This window comes from Symphalangus syndactylus, chromosome 9, assembly GCF_028878055.3.
Source record: "Symphalangus syndactylus isolate Jambi chromosome 9, NHGRI_mSymSyn1-v2.1_pri, whole genome shotgun sequence".
In the NCBI taxonomy this organism is placed as follows: Eukaryota; Metazoa; Chordata; class Mammalia; order Primates; family Hylobatidae; genus Symphalangus; species Symphalangus syndactylus.
Window position 1 is genome coordinate 17,619,126 of NC_072431.2, and position 17,894 is coordinate 17,637,019.

Sequence of the window (17,894 nt, forward strand, 5' to 3'; positions counted from 1 at the left end):
GCATTCTATCCTTGCAGGTAATATTCTTACATCCAATGAGAGCACTGCCTGCATAGAGGCCATGAAATTGAACCTTTAACCTCTCCATGTGGATCAGATAGAAAAGGATTTCTGAAGAGTGCATTTGCCAGTTTAAAAGCAACACTTTTACCATCTATGAGATAGAGGACATATGTCAACATTAACCAATAATAATAATCTTTAAAAGTTAATCCTTTAATCCATCCTATTTTCCTTCTCGTATTTTAAAAAGTGGCTTTAAATCATAATTTTCTTTGAATAGCAAATTGTATCTGTTATCTTTTAAAAATTACTCCATGTGAATTCACTGTTAAGACCTAGAGGGAGAAAAGGAAACTTCGATACCATTAATATTAGATTTTTAAAAATATAAGAACCAGAAAAAAATTATAAATAGCACAATAACAAGAGATTTCTTAATTTAGATAAAGAAAATAACATTATTTGCATTTCCACACAAGCAATTAATATTTTTTAAAGCCCCCTAACAGCCACCTAAAAACATTTGATAAAGAATAGTTCTGTACCTTACATCAGTTTTTCAGATGACAGGAAAGTCCCTGTATAGTATGGTTTTAAAGTCTCCACCAAAATAATGGATTGGATCTTTGTTCCATTCAGTTTATAGTCTATTTTCTCACCAGACTGGGAACTCCAGATGTCAATGGGAGTTTTACAAGATCAAAGGAAGACTATGGCCCTGAGAGTTCATCTGCTCCTTCTGCTTATTCTTCTCCTGAAGTTATAATCCTCTATTTGTAGCACTGAATTTCGGTTGCTTTAGAAATAAATGCAGTTCAAAGCTCTCTATAAGATATCTGCTGTTTGAAAAAAGCAGTCACTCTAACATAACTTGTGTGTCAGAAATCTTCTTTCTGTTTACATCCTAGTGATTTGAAAACCTAACTAATCTAGCCATCTGAGTTTTAAATGAAGCCATGAAACCAATGTGGTGGAACCGCATTGCCATGTAGACTGTGCACAGCACAGATGGGAAGAAATTAAAATCACCTAGGGAATACATCTTCAACATCCATATCCAGTGAGGTGCTCTTTTAGTTATTGCACAGAATTAGTACCAAAAAACCCTCAATATATTAATTTTCCAACAGCTGAATTGTACCAATGTCCTAAAAACATATTTTTAAGCCTATATTGCCAAACAGGAAGAACTTCCTAAACGGAAGGGATTAAAAACTGTAGAATTTTGCCCCAGAAAATCAATTGTTTTAAAATACAACACATACTCACATGCTCACACACACACATACTCCACAACTGTTATTAACATTAAAGTGAAAAATAAACTGGTCTAGAAAGGTTTATGAGTTAAACTGTGTCCTGTAATTTCAGAAATGAATAAAGGGAATTTGTCAAAATTAAATAACATTGTATTTCTAGTACCACCACCAGTTTACCTACATGCAAATTATGCTTCTGTACAACAATGTAAACTTCACAGCAAGCCATTGTTACATTCATTAGAGCAGAATTTTCCATTTTCTTTAAATTACAACATAATTTGGGGCTGAGATTACTGAACACACAGGTAAGCCAACAATAATAGTACAATTTAGTTTCACAGTGGTTTCTTAACACAAAGTTCATTTTAAGGGTCTTTGCAAAACATTTCACATTAAACTTAAGTTTCTAAGTGACTTCCTTTAGAGCTTTCTTGTTCAGATATTTTCCACCCTCTTGTCTTTATATGCTTGGCATGTGTGTTGTTTGATTAGGTACAAAATGGGAGACTGGCTTGTTTTATCTGTTTTTCGTGTCCTCTGCTGTAGAAAGAAAGTGTCCTTCATGAGATGTTGAAGCCTTCACTGCATACACAAAATTTGGGGGCAAGTCCAGGTCCAGGAGCCCGAGCAGCCCACCACCAAACAGAGAAAAAGACGTTGCCAGAAAGTCACCTTTGCAAAAAAGAAAGAAAAAAATAGAGAGGGGGTGGGGCTGGGGGGAGGGGAATATCTTATGGAATGAAGACACAAATGCACCATCCAGAGTCCGTATTTACAAACTAATAGAAAATATAAACATTATTGTATTTGGAACGAAGTCAAAACACCAGGGAGAGCTAGATTCAGATATTGCTTGGGTTCTACATATATTTTTCAACAAAATAGGTCATGTCTTAAAGATAAACAAAGGATCACTCCAACAAGTCACTTATTGATTTGTTTCCTAATGATGAATTAAAGCTTACTTGGTTACCATATTTGATTAGAGGGTGTAGCATAATTTTTTCTATAAGTATTTTCCTTTATTGATTTTGCAAAATCTCAACAATTGCACATTTCAAAAGTTCAGGTTGATTTAGAATAAATATACACATGTGGTTTTACCAAAGACTAGTTTGTAAAGTTCCTTAAACCCTTTGAGGGGTGTAGGTTTCTTTGCTATGTTAAGACAGTTTGTGGGCAACACAAATGTCTCATTCAATGCTTATCGTTCCTCTTGTTTTTAAATCCTAAAGTCATGTCAGTTTTTCTGCAAGAGAAAAGTTATGGCAAGAAATATGTAAGTGTCATCAGCACAAAGGATGTGAGTCCGTACAGCCAGCTTTCAAGGCAGGAGGGCTGGAGGGCAGGAGGGGTGGGATGTGAGACCTGGGAATTGGGGTAGGAGGTGCTGAGACAGGGAGACCCGGGTGAAGCTGCTGGAGACGGAATTTCCCATCAGAGTGCAGAAGCCGTGACAGAATGACTACCTTCTCTGGCTGCCTGCATTCCCTTGAATGCCAGCGATGCGGGAATGTCACAGTTGTGGGGAGACAATGGGGTGCTGCCAGCATGTTGCCACCCATGTCCAGCAACATAACCAGAAGGAGCAGCGCTGTAGGTCATGTAAGGCGACACTTGGGCTGGGGTAGGGTAAGGAGCCATGCTGGATGCTGACACGAAACTGCCCACAGCTGGGAGACCATTTGGTGCCTGAGAGGAGTAGAAAAGAAGTGAAAAATAATCACATTATAGGAGTGAACATTTCACACGTTCTTAGAAAGAAGCAGAGCTTAAGTCTGAGTAAGCCAGCAATGCTCTGACTCTACTCTCCGACTTTTTTTAAAAAATTGAGCTTTATTATATTCTAAAGACATTCACAATCTTGCCACTTAAACAAACATAATGGCAAGATGTTATTCTTTCCACAAACATTTAGAGAAAGCTGCAACCAGAAAATTCATAGTATTTGCTTGTGCCACTTGGAAGTACAGGAAGGAGGTGCAGGGTGAGGAAAGAATTAATGGCAATTAAATACTCTTAGAATCTATTCGGCTGTCCTCACTGCCTTTGTCAACCTTCCTGGGACTTGGGTTTTGTTTGGCTCTTTTGTTGAGGCACTGGTGACAGGCCTGGTTGGTGTAACTTTCATTTTCAGTAAAGAAGGGCACAGACTGCAGGCTGTCATGTTAGAAACGCACAACAAACACTACCTTCGTTAAAGAAAATATAGACCATATTTTAAGAGATCATATTGAAAATGCCCGTTGGACAAAGGACATACAAAAATCAGGCACTTTGTCTTGCAAGGATTTTTAAATGAATATTGCAGGTACCTTTTCCAGGACTGTTTTATCACAAAGGAAACTGTCTTTCCCCATATAAAAGAAATGCATATGCCTGGTTTTGAAATTTTCCAATTTGCTTGCAAAGTTTTTGGGCCCTGTGATGTGAGTTTTTAAAAGCCGCGTGGATAAATCTCTTGAAGTGAATTTAGAAATTAAAATCTTTGTTTGCAAACACAACGCAGCAGTCCTGGCGGGCGAGCCTGCCTAGAAACCAGTGCTCTCTTGGCATCCAATGAATTATTGTTGGTATCGTTACCATTAACAACACTAAAAACACCCTGATTTTTAATCCTGATTCTGGCATGAACACTGGGCATCTTTCTTCAAGTGGTCTAATTTTTTCCCCTCAATTTTTATACTCTTTAGAAATAAAGCATAGATCCTGTGTCCTGATAGTGACATGAATGAATTACCATTTCAACATATTTCCTAGTGAAAATATAATGTAAATACTAGAATTTTATTAGGAAAATTGATTTAATCCTTAGAATTAAGTTAATCAGGTGTATGTTAGCTAGGTACTTTTTCCCGTTCAATTGCAACACAGGAATTATTTTCTAATTTAATTTATTTGGGCTATTGTTTTCACTTCTACATCTATGAGAATGCAGTGGTGGGGTCTCAAAAACTATTTTCTCAATGCAGAGTAAATGAATATGTACATGGAATAGCATATATACATGGGTATGACAACATTACTCATGCATTTCTGACAAAAAAAGAAAAATATTAGAGGGGTTAGCCTTGTGTCTATGCTCTGTAAGAAAAAACACTTCATGTTGTGTTTTTCAATGTTGGTTCTTTGAAAATAGGGAAAGAGAAAGGATGCTAAAGTTTCTTAAGTGTGTCCTATGTCCCAGGCACCAAGAAATATCCAACATATTTTACTGAATAATGAGGATTAATGAATTATATAATTCATTATAAATGATTGAGTTTATCATGATTACAAGATAGTATGTCACAAATACAACACAATGTTCAACTGAAATTAAAGTGTATTTTAAGGGTCTCAGAGAATGATGCTGCTGCTTTTTTTTAATCAAGAAACTACCGCACATAACTGTTGAATACAAATGAAATCTTATCCTCTTTTTATACAAGGATATAGATTAAGAGGTTTAGCCGTGTACCCTCAACCAATTGGCAAGTCAGTGGCCATGTGTTAAAAGAATTTATCACCCCTGCCCAGTGCAGGGTCCTCTGTAGCATATCATACTGTTTTTCCTGAACACTGAAAAGATAGATGCAATTTAATTTAAAACTAGTGCATCTTTTGAGATAACATCTGGTAACAAATTCTTTTCTCTTCTAGAACATGATTCTCATTGTTAGATCCTCATCTATTTCTTACCTTCTAAAAAAAACAGTTTCTTCCACTTTTTGAGAATGGCTGATTATGTCTCAAAGGAGACACACTTTAAGGCTCTCAGGAGATGGGTATCAAGATAGAGAACTATCAAATTACAGGGGAAAAAAATCTAGTTTTGCATAGAGATTATAGTTTTAATCATTTTCATTTAGAATTATCCCAATAATCTATGATAAATGAGTTTGGAAAGAAATAAATCCAATTCAGTTATGGAAAGGTGTTCACATCTCTATGTGGTGTTAACTAATATTTTCATTTCCAGCATTGACTAATATTTTATACTACTGATGCCAATGTGAAGTAAGAAAAATGAAATAAGAATGCTAACATTAAAATTACTTCTAAAATAATAAAAATCTTTGGCCAACATCATATAGGGACATAAGGTTAAAAAATGTAATATTATACAATGTTCTAGTTAGCAGAACATAACTGTTGGTGAGTTCCATTTTTCATCACAGCTAAATTTTTCCTACCCATTCTTTTTTCTTTGTATTTTATCTATCATTCAAAATTACAGTTCTCTCTGAAATCCTTGCTTAGTCATCTTCCCTTTTCTTACACCTTTGCCCTTGGAACTCTTGCTCATTGATCTGCCCCATTTGCTTGGATTCTTGAGTTGTTTTGTTGCAATGTCTACGGTCCCCTTATATGGACCCACTTCTTTTTGCCCAGAGATGTTCCCCCAGGAAGATGGCCCTCAGAGACATGCTGCATTGAACTTTTATCTTAGATAATGTTCCTGGAATTTAGGGGTAGGCAGGACATTGGATTTAGGCCTGTATTACCTTCTAGTGCCCTATTTATTCCATGATTACACTCATTTATCAAGTGTAAAAAAAGAGCAAATTTTTCCATATTTGTCCAATTTCTCATACTTAATGCACAAACTTGCTTTATGTCATTATTCTTAGTACTAAATATTTCAAAGTTCTCTTAAATCCACAATATTTATTTAGTATCATTTTAGTGATGCAATCCCTTTGTACTACAGAAAGACAGGGTAGGAAGAGAAGCTCGGAGATGGTTGATTTCATCTCATAGAAAAAGGCAGCCAGGCACGGTGGCTCATGCCTGTAATCCCAGCACTTTGGCAGGCTGAGGCGGGAGGATTGCCTGAGGTCAGGAGTTCAAGACCAGCCTGGCCAACATAGTGAAACCCCGTCTCTACTAAAAACACAAAAATTAGCCGGGCATGGTGGCAGGTGCCTGTAATCCCAGCTACTTGGGAGTCTGACGCAGGAGAATTGCTTGAACCCGGGAGTCGGAAGTTGCAGTGAGCCGAGATCGCATCATTGCACTCCAGCCTGGGCAACAAGAGTGAGACTTCATCACACAAAAAAATAAATAAAAATAAATAAATAAATAAATGAAGGAAGGAAGGAAGGAAGAAAGAAAGAAAGAAAGAAAGAAAGAGAAAGAAAAAAGAAAAAGGCAAGGAGAGGCTAAAGTGTTTGCTTAAAAAAAAAAAAAAAACCAGAAATCTTTAAACTTAAACAGTATAAAAATAGCCCTTAGTTTTCTCTCAGGTTAAATTATGACCTAGCTTGAGGGTCTGGAGAGTTTGGTCTTAATTTTACTTTTTACTTTTGAAGTTCAGATTTATAAATTTAGAAAAAAAAGAGCAAGTAAATGTGCTTTAAAATTTACCTGCCTCCTGCCACCTTCATTATTTATTCATTTTAGTGACTCAATAAACACATCAATTTTCTCACTGTTAATTTTGACACATAACATAAGTAAAAGATATAAATCTCTACTGGGTCGAGTAATTGTTATTTATGAAGCAATCACTGAAAGAGTAAAATTTTCCACCGCAAAGGAAAACAACTACAGGTAGCATTGATGTTTGTTTATTCTTTCCAGTAAAAGAGTACATGACTTAAACGTCCCAAATCGGTTTAACGTTTTCAGTGAAGGGCATGTAATTAATCTGAAAAGCTAGTTAGGCCGAGTAGAGACTACCAAATGTACACTATAAATATAGTGGGAGCAAACATGCTAAATTACTCTATTTAATTGGATTGTAAATATGATTTATAAATCAACCAACATATGGAATCCCCAGGGAAGAGTAAACAAATTTTCCAAATGAAACCCCAGCAATGGGCATGTAATGGAAATCTCATTTTTGAAAATGACTTTACCTAAAGATTCCATAAATAAGACTTCAATCCATCAACTGCTTTCTCATGTGGATCTTCCACGAAAGGCATGAGAATTCTTTCCCCTGAAAGAACTGTGCAAGGGTGCTCTCTATAGCAAACTATCTTCTACCTAAATTTCAGAAGGAGATTTACTAATACAAAGCAAAATAGACTAAATTGCATACCCTAGAAAAAGCAAGTTAATGCTTTGTTTTAATACTTTTAGGAAAAGACCAACTTCATCACACTGACATTAAAGGAAATAGTCTAGAAAAAAATATATAAGATGCAATGTAGTTCTTCTAGTTAAGGTTATCACAAGAAGAATGAAAGTACAAGTTTTAATTTCATTTGTTCCGAATGTTCAAAATACAGATTTACCAGTTTTTTTAAAGGAATTTTAGTGAATATATTGAGGAACCGTATTAGCAGAGGGCTAGATTGTAAACTGTTTGAGGACAGGGACTTGCCTTAATCATCTTGTATCCCCACAAAACAGGATACATCATAAGGATTCCACAACCATATGTATACTTAAGTTAGTGTAGGTTTGTGAAAGCAAAAGATGTGACATTGTGGCTTAAAAAACAAAGCAAAAAGGTAGGCACCATTTATTGCAAAACAAGCATTACACTTTAAGCAAGCAAAATGAATAAAGCTGTTGAAAAAAGTAAACAGAAGTTCTAACCTAGCCATTTATTGTTTGATTTATGGTTATTCCATTTATCCTCCCTCCTCCAAGTAAATGAAAATACATGAGTATCAAAACACTTGTGACCACCATAAAACTGGTATGGTAAATGTCTGGCAATTAGAGGTTATAGACTATTATTCAAATTCTGGGAATTGTCTACTCAACATTTTTTATCGTGAAGATAAATGCAAATAACAGTGCCAGGTCCTCTGCCCACAATCTGCTTTCACTTGTCAGTTCAACCTGGTCCTCCTCTTATGATAAAATGAATTTACCTTGGCTTCACAATAAAGTAGATTTAGCCACAAATAGAGATGTGCTTCACCTAGAATTTCAACCTTGATATCATAAGCAAGAAAAAGTTTTGGATCTGAAAATAAACAAGATTTTCTCTTTTTTGGTGAACTCATTTTTCTGTCATTCTTCCATTTTTAATTCATTATGCAATGACCTAGTAAAACATACCTGACAAAATGAAATGATGGTTATAAATATGGTTTCAACATTCATCCAACAAGATCTTAATTATGCTTACTTATCATATTGTAGATCTAAATGTCTCTAAGAAATGGAAAGCCGCTATTTAAAAGCTTTTCTAAATTTTATAATTTTCCAAAATATTATTAAAATTGACATAGCCTTGAAAAATTTTCAATTACCTTTCCCTGCTATTTTATACAACACATTTTACTGATAAATGATCATTAATTTTATTTTGAAATACTACTAGTTAAAATGTAACCAGGTCAAAGAATGTTTTTCATAACAGATAACATTATGAATTTCAAAGACACTCTGCTGGCATTTGCCTAAGATTTCACTGTCTATAAATCATAAATTATTTACAAAAATTAACTTTAATATGAAGAAAATTAGTGCAATATCATTTATATCTTCCTGAGAACAGTACGTCCACAAGGACAGCCAATTTTTAAAATAATACACTAGAAAATCACATTCAGGATTCTAGAAGACTATCTTCACTTCAGATGCATGTACAAGTAAATGCTTCATAAGAATTTCAGATTATATCTTTAAATTCAACTATTTTCACAACTTAATTCTGAACTTTTAAAAAGTTCAAGTATTTATAGACTATTCTCTATTTCTGACATCTCAATTTTTAGCTAGTGTTATATTAAACTTGCCAAATTAATATCTGCAACCGCAAAATGAAGATACCCAAAGCTTATAAATCTGTCACTCCAATTACTTTAGAGTATCAGATATGCAATGTATTTTTCATGAGAAAGTAGGCCCATTTGCAGAAAATTTTTCAAGAACTATACAATTATTTATATATAGTTTGAATAAAATTGAGGCATTAATTCACGAAATACTTCCTAAAAGGACAAATGTATTCCAGCCCCTATGATTCTCTATATAAGGTTTTTTGGCCATTCCAATTTTATTCCATTGGAGTTTTATGCTTTCAACAGAAGAGAACCGGCCATCAGGAAGCAGAGAACATTGTTGCCATTCAGAAGTTAATGGAATTAAGTACTTCTAGCCCCAATATTAACTGTAGGTATAAAAAAGCCAATATAAATATTCTATCCTCAGAGACAATAAGGACTTCCGAATGGCACTGCAAAATATTAATTACAATGTAATATTAATATGTAAGACAAGTTGGAATATTCTAAACTGAATTTTCAAAGACAAAAGATAGGTATATGCATAGCTGAAATATGCATACAGTTTTAATTACTAGGAATCAGGACATCTGTCTTTACAGTTTAAGCTGAAAATAGAAACTTTAGATTATGGTAATCAATAGTATCTATACTCAGTTGCATAGTTTAGCCCTTTGGTAATTCTTCAGATGTCCTCAAGAAAAATATGCTTTAAGCTCTATGATTCTGAATTCTCAATTTCCTTCTTTATATAATAAAGTTAAACTACTATCATACAATATTGCACTATTTAATAACAATCACAAATGCCTTGAAAGTGGGAAAATTTTTAAAGCTTTTTTTTGGCCAAAGACATTCAAGTTTTTGCCCATAATATAAGCAGAGGGAAAAATATGTGTTACCTGAGTTTACATTTTGGTTGAAATATGCTGATTCCATTTTGAAAAATAACTTTTAAAAATAAATCTGCCCTTTGAATATTGGTAAGAGAAATGCACATATATGGGCAACACTTTACCTTTGTATGTTTATAAACAAGTATTAATGTGTAATTTAACCTTACATGAAATCACTGTCTAAAGTTCAAAACTGCTCAGAAAAATGACACGGCTGAACTTGGCACACCTTCAACATTAAGCACTATTTTGATAATTATCATAGAGTAGTCACTAATTTATATTATTCTTAGAAACTTTTCAGGTTTAGAAATTTTACATCATTTGAATTATCTAACTACTAAATATATTGCAATGCAGAAGATTAGCATATTGCAATTAAGAACTTTGCAAATGTAAGTTTAATATAAATATTTTTATTCTAAAAAATAGCTTATTAAGTATTTAGAGCAATATTTATTTGGTTACTTATTTCTTTAAATTTTATTCTTTTATAAATGTGATAATTTAGTGATTTAAAATATAGTATATAAAACGTAATCTATTTTTAATAATCAGAATATCAATTACTTAAAACTTCAAATTTTTTATTTTAAATAATTTGTCAGTTTAGTTTTGAAGTGTATTATAAACTAAGCATTTCCAAACAAATTTCAGTGTTAGATCTATAATTCAAGGAAGAGAAAATAAAAATAACTGACCGGCGCGGTGGCTCACGCCTGTAATCCCACTTTGGCAGGCCGAGGTGGGTGGATCACTAGGTCAGGAGATCAAGACCAGCCAGGCCAACATGGTGAAACCCTGTCTCTACTAAAAACACAAAAATTAGGTGGGTGTGGCGGCGCGTGCCTGTAATCCCAGCTACTCGGGAGGCTGAGGCAGGAGAACCGCTTGAACCTGGGAGGCAGAGGTTGCAATAAGCAGAGACAGCGCCACTGCACTTCAGCCTGGCAACAGAGCTAGACTCTGTCTCAAAATAAATAAATAAATAATAAGTATAAAGGTTTTTTTTTTTTGGATTATGACTGCTTGATATATAAACTGGGTTCATCAATGACATGTGGGAATTAGAAACTTTTTCAACTCTATACTTCACAATGTTATTCCAATAAATGATGACCTAATAAAAAGCACTGAGCGCGTATTCAATGCTTGCCCCTATGGTAGCTGCTTTATACACACTTTCTATTGTTTGTAACAAAATCCCTTGAAGCTTTTTGACTATGGCCTCTCAGAACAAAGTATACTCTGATAAATATTACTTGCTTTTACACTTGTCTCTTTAATTGCCACTTAGAACCACAGGCAATACTTAATAAATGCTTACTATGTGCCACATGGTTGCATTATCTCATTGAATACTCATAACATCTCTGGGTTGGGAGTATCATTTCCCTGTCTTAAAGATGAAGAAATACAGACTCTAAAAAATTAAATATTTTCCTAAGAAGTCGTACAGCCAGCGATCGGAGCTCCTAACCATTGTACTATTCTGCCTTTTCTTTGCAAATTACGAATTAAGGGTGGGTCATTTAGTAAAAGAAAATGACAAACTTCCTTATCATTTCTCATTGACATTCTTTACAGTAGAAACAGACTAAGGAAAAGGGCTCTCTTTCCTTGCTGCTATTTTCTGTGTTATTTGCCATTGGAGAGCCACTAATATGTATTCTGATTCTATTTCAACAAAATAAGAGAGGGAAGAGGAAGTGGACATGGGATTTGTTACAGAAAATGACTAAGATTTTTTTTCAAGTGAGTAAGAGGAACAAATTCCACTTAATTTTAAAAGCTGATTTTGACAGATAAGATAACATTAAAAATTTTAAGTCTTCAAAATAATAAAACGAAAACTGAATAGCTTGAGGCTTTGGAATTGAGTTTGGGATTAAGAAATTTGCAAACCTACTGGGGTCTGCTGGGGAAACCTTACATTGCCTTAAGGTCCGGTTTTTGAGAGTTTTGAACTCTTGACTCCAGGACGGTGATGAATTTAGACTTAAATCTGGGGCTTTTGTGGTGGTGGCTGCTTAGCTTTGCTCGGGGGGAAAATAAAAACACGAGTGTTTTAAATTTTCCTTTGGAGACATGAGGGAGGGACGGAGGGAAAGAAAAATTAAACGGTCCACAGCCAGTCCGTATAATTTGAGGTTTTCTCACTAACTTCCTTGGGAGATTACAATGTGACCTTTAGTCGAGAAAATGGTAGCTTTGTTACGTTTATCTGGGTGCCCCTCTTCGCAGGACTGGCCAAGCGGGTTTGTCCGAGAGCCACGGGAGAGAAAGTCCGAGCGTGAGGACCCCGCAGCCCCCGTCGCACAGTGGGGCCGAGACCCGGGGCGCGCGTTTCGCGGGCGTGAAGGCGCGACTCTGAGGCCGCAGGGCCGCTCCGCCCGGCCCTTCGGAAGCGCCTTCTTTGGTTAACTCTACCCCCAATGAGAACCGCCGAAAGGGCTTCGGGAGCCGCCTCCCCAAGCCCCCGGAGGCCGAGAGGCCTGAAGCCGCTTCCCAGAGCCGCGCCCCGGGGAGCTGCCGCCCCAGACCCCCCTCGCCCTGGCGAGCGCTCCCGGCCCCTGGAGGGGGTCGAGGCCCCCAGCTCCGCCTTCCAAGGCCCAGGCCTCTGCTTCGCCCCAGTCCACGAAGGATCTGGCTAGTAGCAGCAAAGGGGCGCCAGCCTGGGCTTCTCTCGCGGGAAGCTCAGAAAGGAACCCGAGTGTTCCATCGTCTAAATCACCGCCGCCACGCGGCCCACCTGGCCGGACCTTCGCCTCCTCACCTGACCGTACTTGGCTTCCTGCTCCAGGGCTCCCTTTTCCAGCCCGTTCACCGCGTGCGGAGCGGCGGCGGGGAAGTTGTTGCGGCCCAGGCTGCTCCACTCCTCCACCTTAGGGCTGTGGTAGGGGGAGCTGTCGCTCACTGCTGGAGAGAAGAGAAGGTGTCAGGCCGGAGGCCCAGCCCGCGCGCCCCACTCTTGAGACGGGACCCAAACCCGCGACGGAGAGCTGGAGGGCTTAGACCTTGGGTCGGCTCCCTGCCCTTGGCCTCCCGAGGGCGCTGGACCCAGCCGCGACCTCCTGTGCTTCCAGCCCAGGGCCTGGTGAAGTTTTACTCGCCTGAGAGTAGGCCTTTCCAAATTCTCTGACCCACGCCTGAGGGAAGATATTTTTTTCTTTTTTCAACCGGTTTTTGATTTCCCTCCGCCCCTTCGCTCTCCCAGCGCAAAGGAGTGGAAGAAACCTAAATCGGGGAAGGAACCCTTAAGGCTGCACGTGCCGTTCTCCACCTCCTCATTCTTAACCCAAGGCCGACTGGGGGTTGACAACGATTTGGCAGTGGGGATGGCTGAAAGGAAAGAGAGGAGCGTCTGACCTAAGGGTGCCTGCACTGGTGCTCACTGCACTGTGGGGATCTGGTACTTATGTCAATAGAGAACAAAAAGGCCTGCACAGTCCTTTGCAAACAAATAACTAAATTATTCCCACGATACAGTGCAAAATATACGTGCACAGATTTCTGCTTTGTGTGTGCATAGGGCTCCCCTTGATACTCTACCGCTACACATTACATATGTGATATGTGCATATGACTTAAAAATAAATCTTGCAGTTACCACCATACATGCCATGGGTGCTAGTGGCAGGGTTTTCCTGAAAGAGTTTAAAATATACATATACAAGAAAGGGAAAATGAAATAGGTTAAGAAAATGAAAGTAAAATTAAGTGTTAAGGTGTAATGCTAAAAGTTATTCTTTCTGTTCTTGGTGGAGATGCAAAGAAAATTGTATGGTGTAAAGTAATGATTATAATACCTGGGGTTGAGAATATTGAATTATTGGCATTTTCAGTGACCAAGTATAGTTTCAAAGAGATATGTGAAGGCTACAAACAATGTATGTTTGTCTTTGGGTCCTATGGGTGGAGGACCGAAGTTTGGCAAAGCCATTGTAACTTGATTTTAAACACTTCCATCTAACACAGTGCTTTAAGAGAGTGAGCATTTTTGTAGAAATGATCATTTTTATAATCACAAATTTGTCACAAACTGGGTTGTTTAAAGCTGGCATCCAAAATCCCAACAATATCTAAAAGGAAAAGTTGCTCCTTTCCATTCTCCAATACTTTCCCAACTGACATTTGCTCTGACGGTAGGATCCCTAGGCAGGAAAAGTTTTCTTTTAAACTCTGTCAGCCTTTTTTTTTTTTCCACTATGTCTCCTCCTCTACCACCCCCAAGAACTAGATTGAGTCCCATTTGCACCAGGAAACTGTGTTTTGGTCCAGAACTGCCTGTCTATCTTTGCCTTCCCAGACAAAAGGCAGTCGGTGGGCACAAGCCTGAAGTTATCTTAAGAAATTGAGATCCCCCTGTGAGCCCCCATTTCTGCTGATCTCACACTTTCCCATGAACAGGGCCTTCCTTTAAATGTCAGTGAGGTCAGTTTATCCTATAAATCAAGGGCAAATTCTCTCCAACTACGGCTCCAAGTAGCTCCAAATAAGACAAAACTGGGCTCTTGTAAACTTGCAGTCAGAAAACAAGAAGATGAGAAATCAGAGCCCTGCTTTAATTACTTAAAAAGATAATTGTGCCAATGTGGTGGCAACCAAGAAAGGCAGGAAGTAATTAAAGAAACTATTTCCCCCTTTCCTATTTAATTTTTCCTCTACACTTTTAAAACTTTAGGCTGAGAAATTAAGAAAGTGGACTATCTACACATTATTTAAATTCTGCATCTAGGTCATTTAGACTTTCTTTTCTCCCTACCAAGAAAAAAGTTAACGCCTTAAAAAAAAAAAAAACTGGGTAAAAGAAAACAAACTCAGGTCTCCTGCGGAAGCCAGACTGGGCAGGAGGGCTCGGGGAGTCCTTCTGACAACGCAGAAAGGACGCTTAGGACTAGGCAAGGTCAGGGGTGAGAAAGGAAAGGAACAGTGGGGTGGCACTGCTGAAAACATGCAGGAACTAGATAGATATCCACTTGCATTCACGGGGACCCGGGGACCCCAAAGGAAAGTGGCAGGCTCAGGGAAAACTGACAAGAACAGTAAAAGGACAACATGGAATTGCCTGCATTTTATCTCCATCACTGCAGTGGCTGATGCCACCTCCCTTCCTGAGATATATACAGCGAAGTCTGTTAAGTTAGAAAGTGAATGGAGGGAGGGAGGGAGGGAGAGAGAGAGAGAGAGAAAGAGAATGTGAATATGACTTCGTCTGGGAATGAGTTACATGCAAGTTACTAGCAGTAACTTCGGGACCTCCATTTCCGAGGAAAATGAAGTGAAGCATAAGAACGAAACCAATTAGGTGACATTTGAACTTCCTGCCTGAGCAAATTTGGCCTGATTACCAGAATCGGAGAATACTTCAATTTCCATGGAGTGCTGGACTCCTCCCGGCCGGACTCCTCCCGGCCGTAGTGATCCCCAAGCAAGCTGCTCTGCCCGCAGCGGCGTCTGCAGCCGGCAGCCCCAAGCAGGCTCGGGCCTCCCGGGCTGCGCCCCAAGTCCAGCCCTTGCCGCACTCTCCAAGTGAGCAAGCCGGGCTGAGGCTGCCTCGGCGCGAGAGGCGGGGGAGGGTGGAAAATGCGAACCATGTGTTGGGGATGGGGGGATGTTATGGGTCTGGTAGTTTGAGATGAGGCAGGAGACTGTGTGTGGCAAGGAAACCAGGGGCATGAGTTTCAAGTTAATGAGATCAGGACACCCCCTAGGAAGACTCCTTACGTTTCCAAAGGAAAAAGCCTCAGGTGGTGGGAAAGACAGTGTCCCTGAGGCCGCAGATACTGGGACCTCCGCGAGAGTGCGGGGCAGACGCTGCACATCCACACGCCCAGCCTCTGAGCCCCTACCTTGGTCGGTGATGGAGCGGATGCCCAGGATGTCGGTGACGGAGTGCGAGGAGGGCCAGGTGCGCGGCATGGCCACCGAACCGGGGATGGCAGGCACCCCGGGTGGCGTGGGCACCTTGGCGGCCGCCGCCGTGATAGGGCTGGGGTACGAGTAGATGTGGTTGTAGGGCAGCGCTGGCTGCGGCGTCGGCTGGTGCTGCTTGTATGAGTCGTAATGACCCTGCTGGGCCAAGTTGCCGATCTTGTTGCGCAGAATGCGGCTGATGGAGCTCACGGAGGGCACGTTGTACTTGTCGCACACGCCGTCCGCCAGCAGGCGGTCCCGGATCTCCCAGGCGAAGATGCCGGGGTCTCTCTGTTTGTAGGTCCGGATGTGTTTCACCACGGTGGGGGTAGTCACCCGGGGCTTGCTGCCCCCTATGGCTCCTGGCAAGATCGAGCCCGTCTCGTTGTATCGCGCCAGGATCTTGCTGACGCAGCCGTGCGAGACCCGTAGCTGGCGGCTGATGTCACACGGTCGGATGCCCAGTTGGGCCAGTTCCACGATGCGAAGCCGGATGGCGTTGGGCAGCGGCCTCCCGTTCACGAACACTCCTCCCAGCTGGTTTACCTCCCCGAAGGCTGGCTCTGCAAAATGAACACACAGCGCGCAGGGACGCGCACCCGCTGCTTGGGACAGCCGCCTGCCACTGGGCCTCCCTACGCGTTCGGGGACTGGGCGAACGCACCCGTCCTGTACTAACGACTGGGGCTGTCCCCAAACCATATGGTCCCTGAACACAGCCGAACGGCCCCAAACCGTCACGGTCCAATCGGACCTCCTCCCTCATTACTGCCGTGCCGGAGGCCCCTGCAGCCAAGTAAAGTGATGAGACGCCGGGCCTCTCCGAGCGTTCAAAAGTCTCCCGAAGCAGGAGGAGAAGTCGGTCTTGACGCCTGAACGCGCTCCTTCTCGCCTGCTCCTCACTAAAGTCCTTGAGCCGCTGCCTCTCTCCACCCGTCCCATCCCCAGCGTTCCTTCTGGAGACCTGGCCAGTTAAACAAAGTCTAGGGGAAGCTAGAGGGTGTTTTTTGTTGTTGTTGTTGTTGTTGTTTGTTTTGTTTTGTTTTGTTTTCCTATTTTGTTTGCATGTGTGCGCGCGTGTGAAACAAAACTTGGTTTGCTACTCGGGCTGCAAGGCTCGCTGATGCCACAGCTCCCTTCTCTTAAAATCAGAAAATGGCATCAACAGCCTCCCAGTAGCCAGCGTTCACAGTGAACTGCTGTGCGCCGCTGACCCTTAGCGTGTTCCTACAACTTGTAGGAACACGAGCAAAGTCAATAGAGAACGTGAGCGCTTAGTGGCGCGCGCCCTCGCGCTCCCTCCCTCCCTCCCTTGCCCGCTCGCTCCCTCCCTCCCTTCTCGGCTCTGACGGAGTCCCCCGCCGCCACTCACCCATTGCTCCGAGCAGTACACCAACCCGGCCCCAGTTCCGCACTCCCAGACAGAAACTTTCCGCACCGCCTCAATGGCCCGGTCTGTTTCTATCCCGGCCGACTGCTGGCGCCTCCGCTTCTTCCCAGAAGGAGGAGGCGAGAGGGCAAAAGGAAGAAGTAAAAGGAAGTCCGTGCCCCGATGAAAGAGGCTTGAGTTCTGCATTTCAATCTAAGCAGCAACGTGGGCTGGGCTGAGCAGGGCCGGGCGGCTCCGTCTATCACTCACTGGGGACACGCCCTAAAAGGGGCGGGTCCGAGGGCAAACTGCGTGGTGATTGGTGCGGGTCGGTGAGCGACAGCGCAGTCCAGGAAACTCCTTCCGCTGTCTCAGGCTGTCTCCCCACCTGGGTGACTAAATACAATGAAAATCGGTATTTGACATCTTCCCAGAAGCGGCACAAAAAGACAGCAAAATCAGGCTGGTAAAATGCTGAATACACAAATGAAAGCGTTTGGTCTGAACATGAATGACTCGAAGGGAGAAGGGGCCCGAGGAGACCTCCTCTGGGGAACGATAGACTTCTCAGAATTGAAGTTAAGACTATAGGTGGGAGGCGGGCGCCACCGCGCACAGGGGCGAGGGAGTTGTCTTAGCAAAATCTGTCATGCGGGCCTCTGGGGACTGTCAGGAAAGGATCTGTGTCACCTGCCGATTCTACCTCACTTCAGTCCATGCCAGGTGGCGAGAGCGCAGGTGTAGGAAGATAGGCCGGCCAGAGAAACCAGGA

At 41.0% G+C, this 17,894-nt stretch overlaps 1 protein-coding gene across 4 annotated transcripts; it reads right to left on the bottom strand.

The window, feature by feature from the left end:
- Nucleotides 1-1,342: 1,342 nt before the first annotated feature.
- PAX9 (paired box 9) lies at nucleotides 1,343-17,518 on the bottom strand. Of its 4 annotated transcripts, none has more exons than XM_063645946.1 (5): nucleotides 17,126-17,359; nucleotides 15,690-16,316; nucleotides 12,614-12,753; nucleotides 2,735-2,957; nucleotides 1,343-1,937 (listed from the first exon to the last, which is right to left on the bottom strand). In XM_063645946.1, exons 1-5 carry the CDS (start codon nucleotides 17,127-17,129, stop codon nucleotides 1,783-1,785), a joined length of 1,149 nt encoding a protein of 382 aa, XP_063502016.1. In that variant the 5' UTR covers nucleotides 17,130-17,359; the 3' UTR covers nucleotides 1,343-1,782. The 4 variants fall into 4 exon arrangements, with proteins under 4 accessions (XP_063502016.1, XP_063502015.1, XP_063502017.1 ...); XM_063645945.1 differs by having other exon boundaries at nucleotides 12,614-12,756; XM_063645947.1 differs by having other exon boundaries at nucleotides 1,343-2,514; nucleotides 12,614-12,756.
- Between the last annotated feature and the right edge of the window lie 376 nt (nucleotides 17,519-17,894).

Coding starts and splice junctions, on each gene's coding strand:
- PAX9 (XM_063645945.1), bottom strand. Junction 12,757..15,689: donor CCGCTCCATCACCGACCAAG/GTAGGGGCTCAG, acceptor TCTTCTCTCCAG/CAGTGAGCGACAGCTCCCCC. Junction 1,938..2,734: donor AATGCAGGCAGCCAGAGAAG/GTAGTCATTCTG, acceptor TTTTTTGCAAAG/GTGACTTTCTGGCAACGTCT.